Here is a 17,764-nt window from a genome sequence, read left to right as displayed (position 1 = left end):
CATCTCCTAGGAGGAGAAAAACATAATCTGCCAAACAACTGTACAATGGTATTGTGTGCCAAGCAGTAAGCAAACAATTTTCTGAAATCCACATTAGTTTCAGAAAATCATGTGTACAAGCTTGCTTTTACCAGGTCAACCATGCAACCACTAGGACCTCTGACCCATGACAAATTCATTGTAACAAAGAACATGCATGCCCGTTCATTTGGATGGATGTAGAAATTATGGATTCGATGAGTGAAATAAGCTGAACAGATTCCTTCCGTGTTGAGGCACAGCAGTGCTGAGGCATAACAGAAAACCCAAAAAGAACTTTATTCTGCTAATGAATTTTCTAGAATTTGGTAAACTTCTCTTTATCACTCACGTTCAAAAAGCAGCACCAAGTAAGTGATCTACCTTGCAGAATAATAAGGCACTTAACCTTCCTGAAACCACAGAATAGCCCACACAAGAAAAGTACTGCTTACATATCCACAATCTTAAGGTACAGCATGAAAAGCAGCCAGAATAATTCCTCACCTTGATCCTGCTGACAGCTTCCTGAGCCTGCATCATTCTCACATTCTTGGAGGGAGTTTTATCAGAAAGGAGCTGAGTTGAACCAAGGTAATTGGCAGCAAAAATGATTCCATCAATTAAGTCTTCAGGATCACAAGGTCCAGGAACTGTAACAAAGGAGAGAAATCACTGCAGAAAATCACACCAAATCCTGGCAAATACAACACTGACAATTGGAGCCTGCACCTGGTGGCTGTAAATGCTCCTCTGGATTACTACAGTTTACCATGACACTATGGCAAACAGCACTTTCTGAGCACACCAAGTAAAAGCTCCCAGCATCTCTTTGACAAAAACTGTAATCATTAATTCAATCTGTCTCTTACAATAGCTCATCCTTTTGTGAAAGGAATCACCCAATGGCAAAATAATCTCTCCAAGCTTTTGCTGTTACAAAGAGACATGGGTACTAAGCTCTTCCCTCATTCTCCAAAAATCACCTTGCAATTCCAAGACAGTTAAAACTAACAGAGAAAGGGTGCAACTTATGAATAGCCATCAGTTTCTTGCTTGCTATTAGCCACAGTTTGCACACAGCAGAGGAATCTCCTTGGCAATGCTTTACAGGTACCAACATCTCCTGTCATCAAGGAGACTGACAGCCCAATTAAATTATCTGCAACTTCTGGATATAACTGCCAAACACACACACACATAAATGCTGTATATCTAAAACTGCAACTGTATGTCACAGTTTAACACCTTGCTACGTGTAAAAACTGTTATGATCCCAAAGGAAATCTGGTCTATCTGAGCTTCTTAATTCCTTACAAGTGAGGAAAAAATAAGTGATGTTCAAGACAAATGAAAAAACATACATCATCTTAAAGAATTCAACTGGAAAAAGTAGTTGGGTTTGAGGGCTTTTTTTTGTTTGTTAAAGTTTTCTATTCTAGGAACAAAGCAAAACAATAAAAAATAGTGTAACATTAGAAAGGAGTTTTCATTAGCTCAGGGCTTTTTTTTGCAAAATGAAGTGATGGAGCTCGAAGTTTAACATTACTCTGAATGTCAATTCTGCCTTCATTATAATGCAGGAGACTAGCAATCACTTAGAACAAGCATGAGAAACTTGAGCCCTGAAGAAATGCAAGTCATTTTTAAGAGTAAAATAATGGATCTAAGAGATTAGTACAATGATCAATTTGTAGTCTAAAGAGCATGACTGATAATCCTATTAATCACTGAAATACAGCGAATTGTAAACCCATCCAAGGAATTCGAAGACAGTTGAAATGATCAACTCTATTTCCAGCACTCTGTAAAGCACACATTGCAACTGCTAGTGGGGCAAAACAACCAATGAATCTTTGAATTTCTGGCTTCTGTCATGCCCTCATAACAACATGCACATTTTGTTCTTGTTTTTTTTACGGTGTGGAGTGCAGATTCACACAAAAGGTAACATGAATTCAGGTAGTAGGCCTTTGTCAATAAACATATCACTAGTAAAACCTGAACTCTAAGACAGGAAGCATTATGTAATTAGAGGACAAGTAGCTGTAAAGCAGTACAGATCTCCTCTGGCAGGCCTACCAATTAGTCCCATTAATTCAATCCTGCTAATTAATCCAACTGAGACTAGAATGAGTATGCCACTTGAATTCAATGCTAGACAGAGCACAACAGTCATCTCGCTTAACCTCTTTTCTTTGTTCATCATAAAAAATTTAGCAGTGTTTTATGTGATACTGATAAAAGCCTAATAGATCAGGCAGGAATTTGGAATGAAACACTAAAAAATAAAAGATATGCATACTCCTGAACTTCAGAAAGGGTCTAGTAGGATTTAGCTCAGGCTACAGATTGAAAACAGTCTGACCTAAATTGGTGCACCCAACTCTAGTAGTTTTTCTAAACAGCAAACAAAAATATAATTTTATACATTATAAATGCTGGAATTATTAAGATATGCAAAAATATTTAGAAACTGTAGAACCACCTTACCTTCAACATAGGTTGGGAATGAAGCCAAGCTTTTTCTGGACTGCAATTAAGACAAAGAACAGAGTGTGTGCATATACAAGATTAAAAAGTTCTCCACGACAAAAAGAAAAAAAAAAAATATTAAAGGAAGATCACTGTTTAATAAGATTTACTATTCTACCTGGTAGTTTCAGACTTTGACCACCCAGGTAAGCTTGGTGTACTCCATATATGTCTTTAGCTATCAGGCAAAATGCTAAGCTCAATTTTCAACTGGTATTTGTTAGCATATTAACTATCTATCAAATGGTGCTCTGCTTTCACTAATCAAAAGGTATGCAGGAAAACACATCACATCTCAAAGATCTGAGTTTTCCCACCACAAATAGCTGCCACATATAAATATACAAAATTACCTTATGCTTTCATTATTCATGACCAAAACCGTCAGCTTAGTTAGTTGTTCATTAACCAAAGTTTGTTATTCATTACAATTTTTCTTACATGTATTCCTCACATAAATACCGACTATTAAAAACATCTCAAATTTTATATTCTGTGGTACAACTGAAGTCACCAGGACTTTGACACCAGCTCAATTTACACTGTTTCAAGCATAAAAATATATTTGCTAGCTTCAATTCTCTTAAAAGGTGAATAGTCCAAAAAACACTATCTTGCATATTTCAATACACAGTGCAAAGGAAGACCTTATTTTCATCTGCAGGCTTCTGTGTGAAAGACACTGGATAACACTTCAAGCACCTGTAAACTACAAATTCAGTAAGACTTACCATGTTGTTATACTCTGTAACACACTTACATTGGAAAACTCATCAAAGAAAATTCAATGTGCTACATAGAGATGACAATAGATAATGGAAGCAGATGCTGTTGCCATGAGCATTGCAGGTAATAGTTTTGGATCGCCCAAGGATTACAAAACTTTAGTGAATCTACAGACTGTCTGTATCAGTAGTAACTCCTTTGATGACTGCCCAACACAGGAGTATTAGAAGAAGAGCCACGTATGGTCAGAATAATGCACAGTATCTTAGACAATTTCAAGCTGCATTTATACATACCCACATTTATACCAGTATGCCAAGCTAGTTTCCTTTATTGAAGGAAACTTACTAGGGTTCTGTGTGATAGTGATTAAATATAGGAAAACCAGGAAGGTCTCTGTTAAGCAACAGACCGAGTGACTAATCCCAGAAAGTCTTTTCCATTTTTGCAAATGGAAAATACATGTAGGTAATCTTTTGATTTTTTAAGCACGGATGCTGGTCTTGCTATAAAAAACACTGAAGAAAGACAAAACATACATGACAGCCTTTAACCTTTAACTACTAGTTCCTTCTAAAAATGACTAAGCTGTACCACAAAACTAAGAAGGCTCCCCATGAGAGGTAGTACTAGCACAAAGATGTCAGTAAGCCACCATCTCCTGCTGCCAAGGTGTATCAGCTGCTGCAAGGATAGAGACATTCATTTGCATAAGTGTAGCTCTTTCACCTCTTCAAATTAATGTTTTTTACTGCACCACCTACCTATATAGACTCAACAATCATTTGCTGTTGCTACTTGCATGGAGCTAAGAGGAATATTCAACAGGTGGACACTGACCACAGCAGGAGGACAAAGAAACATCTTCTCCAAAACACTTGTGTTTTGGTTTTTTTTTTTAATAAACTTTGGGTACTCTTTGAGTAACTACTGATTTCACAACTATTGAGCCATCTGGCTAGCTGATATAACTTCTTTTCAAGATATAAACCACTAAACTGTCATCATACACGCCCTTACAGTGAAATCTCTCACCAAAAAAACATATAATTTATTTTTTTTTTGTTCTTAAACCAGGTAAAAGGATATTCCACTAAGACCACAATACTACTAAAGAAACAGGCAAAATTGCTGTTAAGATGAAATCTCCACCGTCTGATTTTAGTTATCCCTGAATAATGAAATGCTGAGATCATCGATATTTCATTACTCTTCTTAGTGTTTTTACTGCCTTTTGGCATAGTATTATTAAGATCTTAAAAGAATCCCCCAAAACTATGACCCTGTTTTATCACTCCTCTCTCACGACAATACTAAAACAGGCATTACTGCTCATTTGAGGGGAACAAACAGAGTTGTACATACTGTGGATTCTGGTTTACTGGGAATAACCATCACCACGTGTGAACAAATAAAAACTGAAATGAGCAGCAGCTTATCTTCTTTTTGATTTTTCCTTTTTCCTCTGAGTATGTTTATCCAAAAATAGTTAACAGTTAGAAAGTATGTGAAGTAACAAAATCTATAAGCTGTAGAAAGCTAAAGGCTTGAAGAAGCTAATAGTATTGCAGCTAAAAATGTAATGGCACAATCCACTGATCAAAAAAAAAAAAAGGAAATAAACCAAATTTTGAGTAGGCAGAACTAGCATGCTGTAAAAAGCTAATAGGTGAAATAATGTGCAAGAGAGTATTTATTTATCTTTATTGTGAAAACCATGAAGCCAATAACTCCTAAATTCTGACTATGAATCACTGGCAAATTACCATCAGATCATTCAGTTCTTCCAACAGCTCAGCCAGGTAATGCAGTAATGCTAATATACTAAGCAAAAAAATTACTACTTAATTGATTTTATTTAAGGAGGGTTATTCACCTTTCTGAGAAACATTACTTTCTTTGCTAGAAGACATTTTGAATAGGAAAAAAGTAAGGAGCTCCTTTGTTTGCCTCTATACAAAAGCGACTTCTGTTCTTCTTCGAGACTGTTAAGTAAATTTTGTGGCACCCAAACAGAGTCAGAAATGACATGATAACCCTTCTTAAGCATGTTAGAAATTCAGTCAGACAGCCAAGCAAGCACAAGGGAAAGAAGCTGTAAATCAGCCTTGTAGTTTATTGCAGTATTGACAGAAGAGAAGGGACTGCACAGGTGTAAGACGGGAATGACAACAAAAAGGCATGAGCAGCATGAACAAGACGGTGGCTTTTAAAAAGATTTCACTCTACCTCTTTATTAGTGGAGGGCTCTGCTGTACTGCAGACATCCTGGTGATGTTGCCTACTTGACGACTCAGCACCCCGAGGTGAAGAGGAATCTGGAGATGGAGACTAGACATGGCAAGAAAGTAAAATTAAATAATAATCTGAGTGACCAATGTAGAAGTTCTTCTTTCATAATTTCCTCTCACTTGGCAGAGGAAATAAGAAATGAGAGTGAAAAAAAGGAAAAATAAAAAACAAAACAGGACAAACATTTCTGAGATGCTGTAACCCTTGATTTTATCACAGTGATTACATGTAGCTCAGTACCACACTGGACGTGGTCTGAACAGCTAATCTTTTTTAAAAACCATTTACTTATCAGTAATGCTTGAAATGAAACAGGTGGAAAACTTGAAAATCTGTGCATAATGGCAAGAAAGACTGAACCAAAAAGTGTGTCGTAATGCCATTTCTGTGGGGTGGAGGATTGCCTGTGGCACTGGGCCAACTGCTTACATTTACTGTCAGCATTCAACCAAGCTGCAGTCACAGGGCTGCCTGGCACACAAGAACATTCCTGTTGCACGCAGGCAAATGATTCTGTGAGCTTACTGAAAGCTGTGAGCAACACAGAACCATGTTCTAGAATGCTCACATTCTAGGAAATAAAATATGAGTTCACTAAGCAGAACTATGCTGTGGTGGTAAACAGGTGAGTTGATCGTGACCAGAGAATGGATTTTACTACAGATAACTTACTCTTAACTGTCAAATTGTAAAGATGGAAGAGAAGACTGCAGTTTCCCCTAGCAGCACATAGACATTCAGGTATGATAAATCTGAAGTGGTAAATTAATTTAATCTAAGCAGAACTAGGTTGCAAAAGTTGTCCATAAATGTCATTCCACCATCTTTAAAAACACCTTTTATTAACTGTACAAAGTATATTCAAGGACTTCTTGTTGTACTCAATTAGTATACAGTACTAGTATAATCAATGGCGCCTCAATCTAGACGCAGTACAAACTTTGAAAATATTGCTCATTTCATTCTACGATCTAAGTAGAATACATGCCCCCTACATCAAATTTCCTAATTTCCTTTATTTCTTTAACCCACAGACAATTTTGTGGAGAAACTGTCTCTCATACTATTTCCAGGTCATTCAGCATCATTACATTAGAACGCTGCATTAGAAAAACAAATGGAACAACATACAAAGCGGTGCAATGGGATTTCCAGCTCTATGTGATCTGTCAGTATTTTGGTAATCGTGGGAAAAGCTATTCTAATCAGAGGCTTTTCCTGATGAACGCTGGTAAGTGACCATAGTGAGGTACCTAAAGACCACAGAAGGGCAGAGTGGAATGCAGAAGTGTGACACAACACTGAGTTGGAGTTAATGACGGTGACCAAAACATATGAGAGTACAAAGCATCAAGACAGCATGCATTTTAAAGGCAGATTTTAAGAAGGCACTTGCAAAACAAGTCTGTGCAAGTGACGAAGTATAAATCCTCTAAGGAAACTCTGGTGTTTGTTTATACAAGCTGGGGTTTTAACTCAGCAGAGCCAGATTCTCCTTTGACATAGGGAGTTTGGCCCGTTCAACAGTTCATCACCCATGGTAAAATAGTCAAATACCACTCTTTCATTTTCATGAACAGTGATACGGCATATCATTCAAAACAGACAAGGGCTGCAACATCACTGCTGTGAGATGGCAGATAGCTCTTGCTATGCTTCTGATCTGGTTGAAGTACTGAGTTCTCTGAAACTGTGTACAAAAAATAAAACAAAATTTAAAAAAAAAAAAAATCTAAATGTTGCAAATTTATCTTCAAAGATGAAACCGTAAAGTAAAATTCTCTCCCCCTCTTCCTGTTTATCCTCATACCTGAAAAAAGACTAATGTGAATACTTGGCAAATGTCAGAATTACAGTCAATTAATAAAGGCTACCACAGAGTTAGCAAGTGATACCTTTTACAGATGTCTCTGTAGAAGAGCAGTCCCTGGATCTCCCTCCATTTTCTATCACAACTGCAGCACAAAAGTGAGATGACTACCTGACAGACTGGATGCAGTTGTGAAATGATCCCTAAGACTTCTGTCTGTGCTTGCACTGTCAGACTGAATGTCATTTCTCTTTACACCACTGCCATTCATGCAGGTGTGCAAGAGAGATGCAAGCTCCCTCGACTTGCTGTGTAGCTATCCAAGAGTTACAGTACCACAGGCACTCAACTGCACAAGTGGTGACTATTACCTTAAATGTGAATCCTCAGTGTGTTCCCATTCCCACAAGCTGCATAATATTTTTGTATCAGGATCAAATACAGTGGGCAAACACTGTTATCAACCTAATAATAGCACCAGTGTAATTGTAAGACTAAGCTTCAAACAGTAAATTAAAAACTGGAGCATATTATCATTTAGTATCAGTTGTTTCCAGAAAAAAAAAAAAGATGCCTTAAAAATGCCAAAAAAACCCCTTTCCTATTCACACGCTGAAATAATAACAACTATAAATGAGAGATCTATCTTATTTAAACAAATTGGTTGCTTACATTTAAAAATTTTGCACCATTTAAAACACACAACGGTTGCTTCAGTTGCACTACAAATACCTTCGCTGAGCTGTCTCTGTCTACAAAATCAAGCAGCCACAAAACTGACCACATATTCTAACAGCATATGGAAGGCTATTTTGTTTTGTTTTGTTTCTGAAGGGGAAAAAAATAAAGAAGAAAAAAGAAAAGGAAGAAAAAAAGAACCCACTTCCCTAGCTAAAATTATCAAAACAAAATATCAAACTGCCTACAAAGTCTGCTACATGAGAAGAAACAAGTACTGTTCCTGAGAACTCTTCTACCAGCAAGGTCAGCCTTTGAAGAAGAAACACTCAATTTTCCTTCACATAACAATGCTTGTTCAAAGCCACCACTCACAATCCGCGAGGAAAGAATGCAGTCACAGCCTGGAAGCAGCTTTTGTGCTCATAATGAAATAAATCGACAAATCACAGCAGACAGACAACTTGCACAGCTACTGTACAAACTGAATTCTAAAATAAATGCTTACTGACTGCTTCATTGTCTGATAACAAAACAAGTTCTAGAAACCTAACAAAAATGCTTTCAGAACAAACAAAATAAATGCATGTGAGGCATGCTGTTATTACATAGAGTAGTCCATCAGGGGAATGTGTTTTCTAAACTGCAGTAATAAAAAAGTACAAGTTGACCTCTTGAATATCTACTTACATTTTTTTTACGGTACTCAACCTGGTACATCCAAAAATTCTCCATCTCAATGTCAGTGTTGTTTGCTTCTAACAAACACGCAACTCACTCCACTTGAGAAGCCTCCCCTGCTACTGCTTAGAGGAATTCAGTAACAGAACTTGTAACGGGAGAGGATGAAGCATTGTGTTGCATGGAACCTATCCAGGTCAGCCCAGCTGCTTGCCGAATAACTTGTAAAGAAAAACATAACCAACACTGAAACTTCTTCAAACACCACTACCTTCTCTTCCTTTATAAAAGCAATGCTATTTTACCCATTTACTGCTGCAGAGTACCTGAAAACAGTATAACCTTGGGACACATATAAAACTGGGATGGAAAGATGAAATACTACTTTAGCATAGCAAGATTAAGTAAAAAAAAAAAAAAAAAAAGACTTAAAATATCTGGATACAGGTTTCTTGGCCAAAGAACAGCAGCTTAACACTTCCTGTACACTAACTCCCAGGAGATAACTGGGTATAGAAAGGGCTTTAAATTTAATTGACCTCGGCGATAAAAAGTCCCCTGAATGCTACCACATACATTAAGCCAATGTCAAAGCACTGCAAAATTTTCAGATCCAACATGCAAGTAAAGTTAGATCCGAGATTTTGCAAGCAGTGCCCAGTTGCTTTAGTTGTCTATCCATTGTAACCTATCAAACGAATGCCTTGCTACTGATATAAAACTGACTTTCAGACCATGACTGCATTCCTTGCACACTGTATGTAGTGTTATTAAGCACTGTAAATTCAGTATTGTTATGAGCTAGTGTTGAAGCTGTTCTTCTTTCCTTCAGGTGAAGAAAGAGGAAGAAAATGAACCTAAATTCCACTGCTAAACTTTTTAATAAGCAATCCATCACAGCTGTCCTCTTTCAGGACTTGATTCCAAGTATACTACATAGAAGACAACAGGAGTCAGACCATCCATTTAGCAAGTGCTGGTTTAGGCCCTTGAGTTTGTCAGACACTCTCTTACAATCCACGGGATCTCCAGTTAAGCAGGATGTTATGCATACTCACTACTCTTCTTCAGAAAGACATAAATTCTGTCTGATCACATGAGTAATAACATGACAGCACTTAGAACCACAGAATTACCAAGGTTGGAAAAGACCTCCAAGATCATCCAATCCAACCATCCACCAGTCACCAATATTTCCCCACTAACCCATGTCACTTGGTACAACATCTAAATGCTTCTTGAACACCTCCAGGGATGGTGACTCCATCACATCCCTCAGCAGCCCATTCCAGCACCTGACCACTCTCATTTCCTAATACCCAACCTAATAATATTTCCTAATACCCCCTGTTGCAACTTCAGGGCATTCCCTCTCATCCTATTAGTAGTTACATGGGAGAAGAGACTAACCCCCAGCTCACCACAGCCTTCCTTCAGGTAGTTTAAGAGAGCAATAAGGTCACTGCTGAGCCTTCTCTTCTTCAGACCAAACTATCAGAGCTCCCTCAGCTGCTCCCCATAAGATCTGTGCTCCAGATCCTTTGCTGTCCTTCTCTGGACGTGCTCCATGGTCTCAATGTCCTTCTTGTAGTGAGGGACCCAAAACTGAACACAGTAATCAAGGTGTGGCCTCAAAAGACTTATGTAAATCTGATTTCTGATTCTTATGAATGGAACTAGGAATTAGATTGCTGGATCTTAGGAGCATCAACATTTTCTCAGATTTCCTCCAGGAAGGTCTGTCAGGAAAAAAAAACAAGTAGTGCTGAGAGCTCTCTGAATTCGAGTTAGTGACTTGTATCTGTTATATTAATGTATGAAAATGACATTATAAAGGAAAATACTTGTTTTCACTTCTTTGCTGCTAGCTCAGCTCCTAAACAAAGAACTGTAATTTTCATGTTCCAAATATGAAAAAATTTCTTTCAGATAGGTAATTACAATACCTAAGTACCAAATGATGACATGGTTTAGAATTGCTTTCCAATACAAAAAGACATACATCACTCAATACAAGTAACCTACCTTCCACATCTGCCTATGGCTACCTCAGTTATCAACCAGAAGGTGATATTTCTTGGCCAAAACTACCTATTATGTTGTTGTAGAGCAAATGCTGTGACTTGAACAGTTCAAATACTGTCCACTAAAAACTAGACTGACACCATCAACATATATTCATAGCTTTTAAATGATCTCAAGTACCTATAAACAACTGAGCTGAGGAGCTAAATTTCCTTACAATATGACTAACCATTATTACCAGTCTGCTTTGTATAAATTTGCATTAAATGTAGTGAAAATTATTGTATACATTCATGCATACCGTGGAACGATGTATGGAATTCATTTTTTTACCCATGACACGAAACTAAACTGCAATTTGTCCTCTAGTTAAAACTGTGGCATCTCGGTTTTCTCAACCCTTGGCTGGTACTTACTCCACTCAGAAAAGCACACATCACAGGACCACAAACGTGTATCTTAAAGAATGAAGATGCTAAAGGAATGTTGTATCCCTTGCACACATATTTTCAAGCAGATGATAGTGTACTTTCTGACAACCTTTACAGAAAATACTTTTATTATTATTATACATGACTAGTATTGCATTTTATTTTCATCAGTACCTTCAGCTACTAAGAAACACTGACTGGCTTTCTTTTGTGTAATTGATGAATCACAATTTCTGCCCTGGGGATTAAAACATATATAAGTATATGTTTTCTTCTTAAACTTGGCTTTCTATGTAATTTTAGAACAGATCTTGACAGAAAGATGACCTATATTCCTTGTGCTCAACAAAGAGTTTTAAAAGGTTCCCTCAGAGAAAGAAAACAGTATCTTAATAATACAAACTCATATTTATTTCACTTCTATTCTTTTACTCTCTCCCAGTTCATCTATTAGTGAAACCTGCTGAATTATTTAAAACAGACTTCTTCATTCCCTTGTTAATAAAACATCAGACATGTTCTGGAAAAAGTGAAGCAACTCAATCTCCATAAAATATTTGATTTCTGGACTCATCACAATTGAGAAAATCCTACAGCTGAGAACTCAAGGACTGAAATAACCAAAAAGAACAGTGATGCAAACAATGCAGCACAGTTCTGTTCTATGTGAAAGGTTTTAAGCTGTGAGTTTCCACCTCACAAATCCAAACCATCTACATATTCAGCTCGAATTTGCATTATGCTTTATTCAAACGATCCACCATCTCAAGTGTCTGCAAAGAAACACAGACTGTGGCCAGCACTGAGGGATCTTTACAAAACTGAAGCCTCCAAACAGCAACAAAACATTCCTTGCAGGTCAACAAAACAATTTTAAGATCTATAACTCCATAAGTAACTGAACACACCTCAGTAAAGTCATGGTATTCAGTTTTGAGAACAGGGAATATTTTCTCCCTCAAAACCACTGTTTTCTCCTGATTGTGGCAGAAATAAAGTAAGTAGTCTGACTCTTTTATCTGGTCATGAGAAGATTGAAATACTCCTTAAATCCCAGCCAAAAGAAGATCTATTGAGTGTTTGTGCCTTTTGGTGAATTTCTCAGCAGGCCCCCATATTTCCACAACTGCTCTCACAGCTGACAATTTAAAGATGGTTTTCAGACCTTTTGTTCAATTTATATACCAGAATACTCCACCTTATTTTGAGGTATCTCCTATACAGCACTATTATTCCTTTTTCTACTCTGCATCCATGTACTGTAAATATCTTCTGCACTGATCTTTAAACACTGCAGTTCCTGTGCTTGAATGGGTGCACCTACAACAAATGTCTAAAGGAGAATCTGAAAACAGTAATAAGCATGAGCCACCTAAACGCAGGACAGGTCTTCCCTTCCATAGAGATAACTGTAGGCATTGAGAACAGTATCCCCTTAAGGTATCCACCATTCTCAGATGCGCATACCATAAGCTTCATGCTGGTCTCCATCTATAAGCTTTATTCAGTAGCATATGAATAGAGTATCTCTAGTTTCACACTAACCTAACTGCAGCTCCACAGCTCTTTTCCATCATGGATCAGTTTCCCGATGTCTCATTTCTCATAGCTGAGCAGCTCTAACCGTTACTGCACTTGAAAAAGATACACTCGTGATGCTACATCCAAGTGACCTTCCACTTTGGTTTTAAAATGTTCTCGGATAAATAGATTTTAGAAATGTACATTGATTTTTCCCTATCTCATGTGTCAAACTGCAAAAACAAACAAGCCAAAAAACAAAAAACGAAAGCAAAATGAAAAAATTACTGTTTTTATTACAAGAATGCAGAGGATTGTTTAGCTTTTATCAAATACACAACTACTGTACCTTTCCACAAACCACCCAGTGCATTTCTTACCCAAGAGAAAGCATCGCTAAAGGAGGTGCACAAAACCACTGCAGCAAACAGCCTCCGTTGTTAAATATTAAGCAGATAGTTGGTTACCCTTTTTATTTATTCACACAAGTCTGCTGTCTACCTCTGACATCACCTTTCTACCCATTTATTGCAGCAGAACTTTTCATGGCTGTTGACTAATCTTCATTCTTTGTATACTTAAAAAGTGTTTGCTGTGGGGAGAAATACATAGGAGCGTCTGAAATTCCTGGCAGATTAAATACTGAATAAACATGGAAACATTGCTTCTTAAAAACAGACAGACTTCTACTCAAGTGGTCTGTATCTTTCAGTTATGCTTATTGCTTAAATCTCTCCTAAGTACCAAACTATACCCAGCTGCAGGCCAGCCAAAAACTTCTTGATTGCTAGCTTCTCAGAATAGTCTCTGTACAGTACAAAATCATCTTCATCCATAGATTCTTTGAAATTATCATCCAAATACTCAGCACTAAGGACTGACAGTCACCTTCTTGTGAAAAAGGGAAGAGTTTGTCATATTTAATTACTCTCAACTGGAAATCATTCTTCGGACTCTAGCCAAATTGCTCTCTTGAAGAGCTCCTAGCTAAACAAAAACTGACCATTCTTTAGGTCTAAAAGGGTCTCTACCAGTTTCAGTATGATTACAAATATTTCCACTCAAGTATTACATCTATAAAAGCAAAATAGTTTTGTTAAAAAAAAGCAGTGTGGGGACAATTTTCAAAGCAGACCTGCAAAAATAATGAAGGTAACAAAATATTCAATATGCATCATTCGTTGGTCCATGGTACTTCTGGGCAAAGAAAAGTGTGCCTGCTTGAAGGTAAAGCACTGCTTCCCTCTGTCATTCCTTCTCATACCAAAACCAAATCTTAGTAATCAGATTGAGTTAATTCTCTGGCATAGACTTGATTACACTGGAAAGCTTGTGTTTGAGATGCTGTTTATTTCCAAAGGGAGAAGGAAAATCTATATCAAGGTAAACTTTAGCTACATTTTCACTTTAACTGATCTCTCATAGTCCCTTAGTCAGCAGTAACACAATTTTGTCCAATGTACTGCTATGTGATTGTAGTAGCACCCTGTTTAAGAAAGCAAACTGTTCAGGACAGTATAAGCTGAAATATGATGTGAAGAGTCCACTAAAGCACACACCACACAATCTTCAAACAAAATCCCTACCCAATCCCAAATCCTGTGCTATTCTGTACTGTTCTTCCACAGTACAGACTTCACTCAACCTGCTACAGACCTTCTAAACAATTATTCACTTTACTTTCTCTTTCCAAGAGCACAGACTGTCTGTACATCTACAACCACCATTTAACTCTGCACAGAGCTATACTTATCATCACTATACATCACTGTTTTAATTGTAGCTGGAACTTAAAATCTCAGTCAGGTTCCTACCTGACAGGCAATGAAAATTACTGAATTGGTGCAAAGCTTAAACACCAAAGTACTTCAATATGGATATCAATATTGAGGGAGATTGATGGAAGTCTCTTTTGACTATTGTATAAACACACCAGGCTGAGTCCTACCAGAATACCTCAGAAAATCAGATTCTGCAAAATACTTCAGAGATCAGCAAGCACACCCTCAGAAAGGACTCTCCATGGACCCACAACTTAGTCTTGTTGAGAATATCACTCACATTGGGTGTTATGATCTGACAGTCAGGAACCAACAGAAACATTCTCCAACCCTCCCAGAAAAAAGGGAACACGGTCCAAGGATCAAAATGTACAGCAAAAGAACAATGTCATCCATATACAAACAACAGCAGAGAATTAACAAAAGCTTTTTGAAATTTCATATATTAAAAATATTTGTTCTCTTTTACAGAACAATCTGAGAATGTTCCTTCAGCCTTCGAAAGGCTGCTCATCAATTCTGTAACTGACTTAATGTAAATAAATAAATAAATAAATATTTAGTAGGAATCGTTTTTGCAGTATTATTTATTTTGGTTTCATTAAAAATTTGAGTGAAACTGTGAAGAAACAAAACCAAACTCAAACACACTCATCACTATGTGTTTCTAACAGCTTTCAAACAAAAATAAAACCTGAAACTACTTCACTTTGCTAGCTTGCATATTTGTTCAGCAGCTCCAAAAATATCTTCCCATTTGTAGAAAACTACTGTTCATAGTATGGAAAACAAGTTAAAACAACAACAACAACAAAACTAAACAAACAAAAAAAACCCCAAAAAACAGAAGCATGTAGTTTATCAACATGGCATGTGATGTTTCCTCACCAACTGAATTCTCTTTGCAGATGCTGAGGTGTTCTGGATAATTCTGTCACGTTCATAGAACTTTAGAGTAGTTTAGTTTAGAAAGCCAAAAAATACACAAAATGTTCTTCCAAAACAACAAAAAAGAAAGAAGATTCCACAGCAATAAAAAGGATGGAGCAGATGTTTGCAGTGCAGTGCAGTTATCCTTGAAGCAATGGCATTGGACTGCCTCCAAAACTGTTTTTGCCTGGTAGGTTTAGTATCCCAGCTATTTTCATATCAGGCATAAATTTAACACAGTTAATAGTTGTTTATGAGTTTATTTAATTAGAAATACAGAAAACCCATAAATTTTTAAGTTAATATTATTATATTAGCAGCTGGAACCACAGACTGCGAACTAATTCTGATTCAAGTTAAGCCACACACCAGAAGTAAAGAATTAGAGCATGTTCATGCCGTATATCTCAATAATGGTCTTTGATACTTACACTGATGGAGATCAAATACATTTTACAATGTTAATATACTGAAGATCAAAGCACATTTCTATTGAATGCAGGTGGCCAAAGCCAGAGCAGCTTTTCTGGAATCTGGATATGTGACATCATCATAGATAAAACTTACATATTTTTGATGGAACTGTTAATATTGCTATTGAGACTCAGAAACCTAGAATTAATGAAATGCTAAATTATACAAGACACTGTTCAGCAGCTACTGTAAATATCTCATGACAATGCAAAATAGAAAAGCATTTGCCTCAGGAGGAAAAAAAGAAAAGTGAAGAACTCTGAGTGTCAAATCACTTAATAGTTTAACTGGGTTCAGCAGAGTTTCAACTAAAAAACTTTGGTCCACTTACAACACACATACATACATGTTTACCTCTTACAGGTCCTCTAGAGTATAGATTTTAAACAGGGAAAGCACCGCATAATTACTGAAGAATATATTACAGAACACGAACAAAGCCTACCCTCTCTCACTGCAATGTACACTACCACTTAAATACATAACTGTGAACTGAAACCTTTGTGTACTCACATCTCCATCTAGTGGCCTCTGGTCGTCAGAATCCCTGGTTGGGCTGATGTCCTGCCGCATCACCCAGATAGGCTCCTTCGGCTCATCGGGAGTATAAGGAGAACGGATGGTTCTTGTCTTCACTTCCTCAATAGCCTCTTTAATATCCTTAATGGCCAGTGAAATCGCATCTCTCTTTTCCTTGCTGTACCTCTGCACAGTTTCTCCCGAACCGGATGTAACTCGGGAACCAGGTGGGAGCTGGCCATTGCTTTCATGCCCCCCACCAGCAAAAGCATGAGCGTGCTCCAAACTCTGCTCGGCTTCTGGCATGTCTTCAGCTGCCTTGTCCAAGCTCTGGGAGCTCATGCTCTGCTTCACCTCTGCCACAATCTGATCAATGTCCTCCTCTTGTTCATAGCTATCCATTCTTGGGTAGGGCGCAAACTCTGCCTCCTTTTCTGGGCTGTCAGACTCTCCATCAGACCGCTCATCATAATGGTGAAGGCGGGCACCAAGGGCCTCCTTGCGGTAATTATCAGCTTCCTCCCTCTCCCGCTCATACAGTTGGATCCCCTCCCTAGCATCAAGGTCTGGCGTATCCCCTATCTCCTCATACACATGCTCCTGCAGTCCATAGTCAGCGTAAGGCTCAGCATACTGCTCATCCTCCCCTCGGTGGAATAGTCGATGCGTGTAGACATAACCCGAGTAGGCTGCGTTCATGGCTTCCTCGTGTTCGATGGAATGGAAGTGTAAGTGATTGGGCAGTGTTCGGTTATGAATGGCTTCACCATGCTCAGCCTCAGCATTCTCGGTGTATTCCTCAGACTCAGGCCTATACTGCACTGCATATGCACTCTCATCTTCATTTTCCTGAACTCTCTCTGTGTCGTAACTATCCTCCACTGTGGCTATCACATCCCCTTCTGCAGTATCTGTATGATTGTGGAAGCCGCTCTCAGTGCTGGCTGACCGAGCTAACATCCCTTCCTCCTCCTGCCCAGACAGGCCCCCTTGGCTGCTGTTTGTATGCCTTGGATAGTGAGTTGCATAGCGCTGCTCCTCTTCCACCTCTGAGTGCTCCAGGTCAGCCTCCACTGACTCATTCACTGCTCCATTTGTTGGCTCTTCACTTACCTCCCCATCAGGCGGTCCAACCAAATGATTCATGGCAAGTTCTGGTGGGTAGGTCACTTACTCTGTTGACATTTTGTCAGTCACAGCTGGAAAGGAAAAAAAAAACCAAAAAACAGCTATGAAGTTACTCTTAGAAAAAGCAGTGCCAATGAACAGAAGCAACAAAAGGTACCCTTCCATTCCTAACAGATAAACTTCTGATTCCATCAGCTCTGAAGTCAGAGGACAGC

At 38.0% G+C, this 17,764-nt stretch overlaps 1 protein-coding gene across 15 annotated transcripts in view; it reads right to left on the bottom strand.

Annotated features, from left to right (window-relative positions):
• The window catches only part of APBA1 (amyloid beta precursor protein binding family A member 1), a 77,067-nt gene that overhangs the window by 15,652 nt on the left and 43,651 nt on the right, over positions 1-17,764 (bottom strand). For 9 of the 15 annotated variants that reach the window (XM_085528226.1, XM_085528231.1, XM_085528224.1 and 6 more), the window contains 4 exons: positions 16,416-17,620; positions 5,509-5,610; positions 2,512-2,551; positions 526-671 (listed from right to left, as the gene is read on the bottom strand). In XM_085528226.1, the coding sequence (XP_085384352.1) occupies positions 526-671; positions 2,512-2,551; positions 5,509-5,610; positions 16,416-17,567 (1,440 nt within the window). In that variant the 5' untranslated portion in view covers positions 17,568-17,620. The remainder of the gene's footprint in view (positions 1-525; positions 672-2,511; positions 2,552-5,508; positions 5,611-16,415; positions 17,621-17,764) is intronic. The other 6 variants (XM_085528233.1, XM_085528236.1, XM_085528232.1 and 3 more) reach the window with 1 other exon arrangement.

The sequence above is a fragment of the Coturnix japonica genome, chromosome Z, assembly GCF_054131305.1.
Source record: "Coturnix japonica strain WE chromosome Z, WE-NBRP24, whole genome shotgun sequence".
Lineage (NCBI taxonomy): Eukaryota > Metazoa > Chordata > Aves > Galliformes > Phasianidae > Coturnix > Coturnix japonica.
Note: the sequence above shows the minus strand (reverse complement) of the source record. Positions and strands in the feature narration are given on the sequence as shown.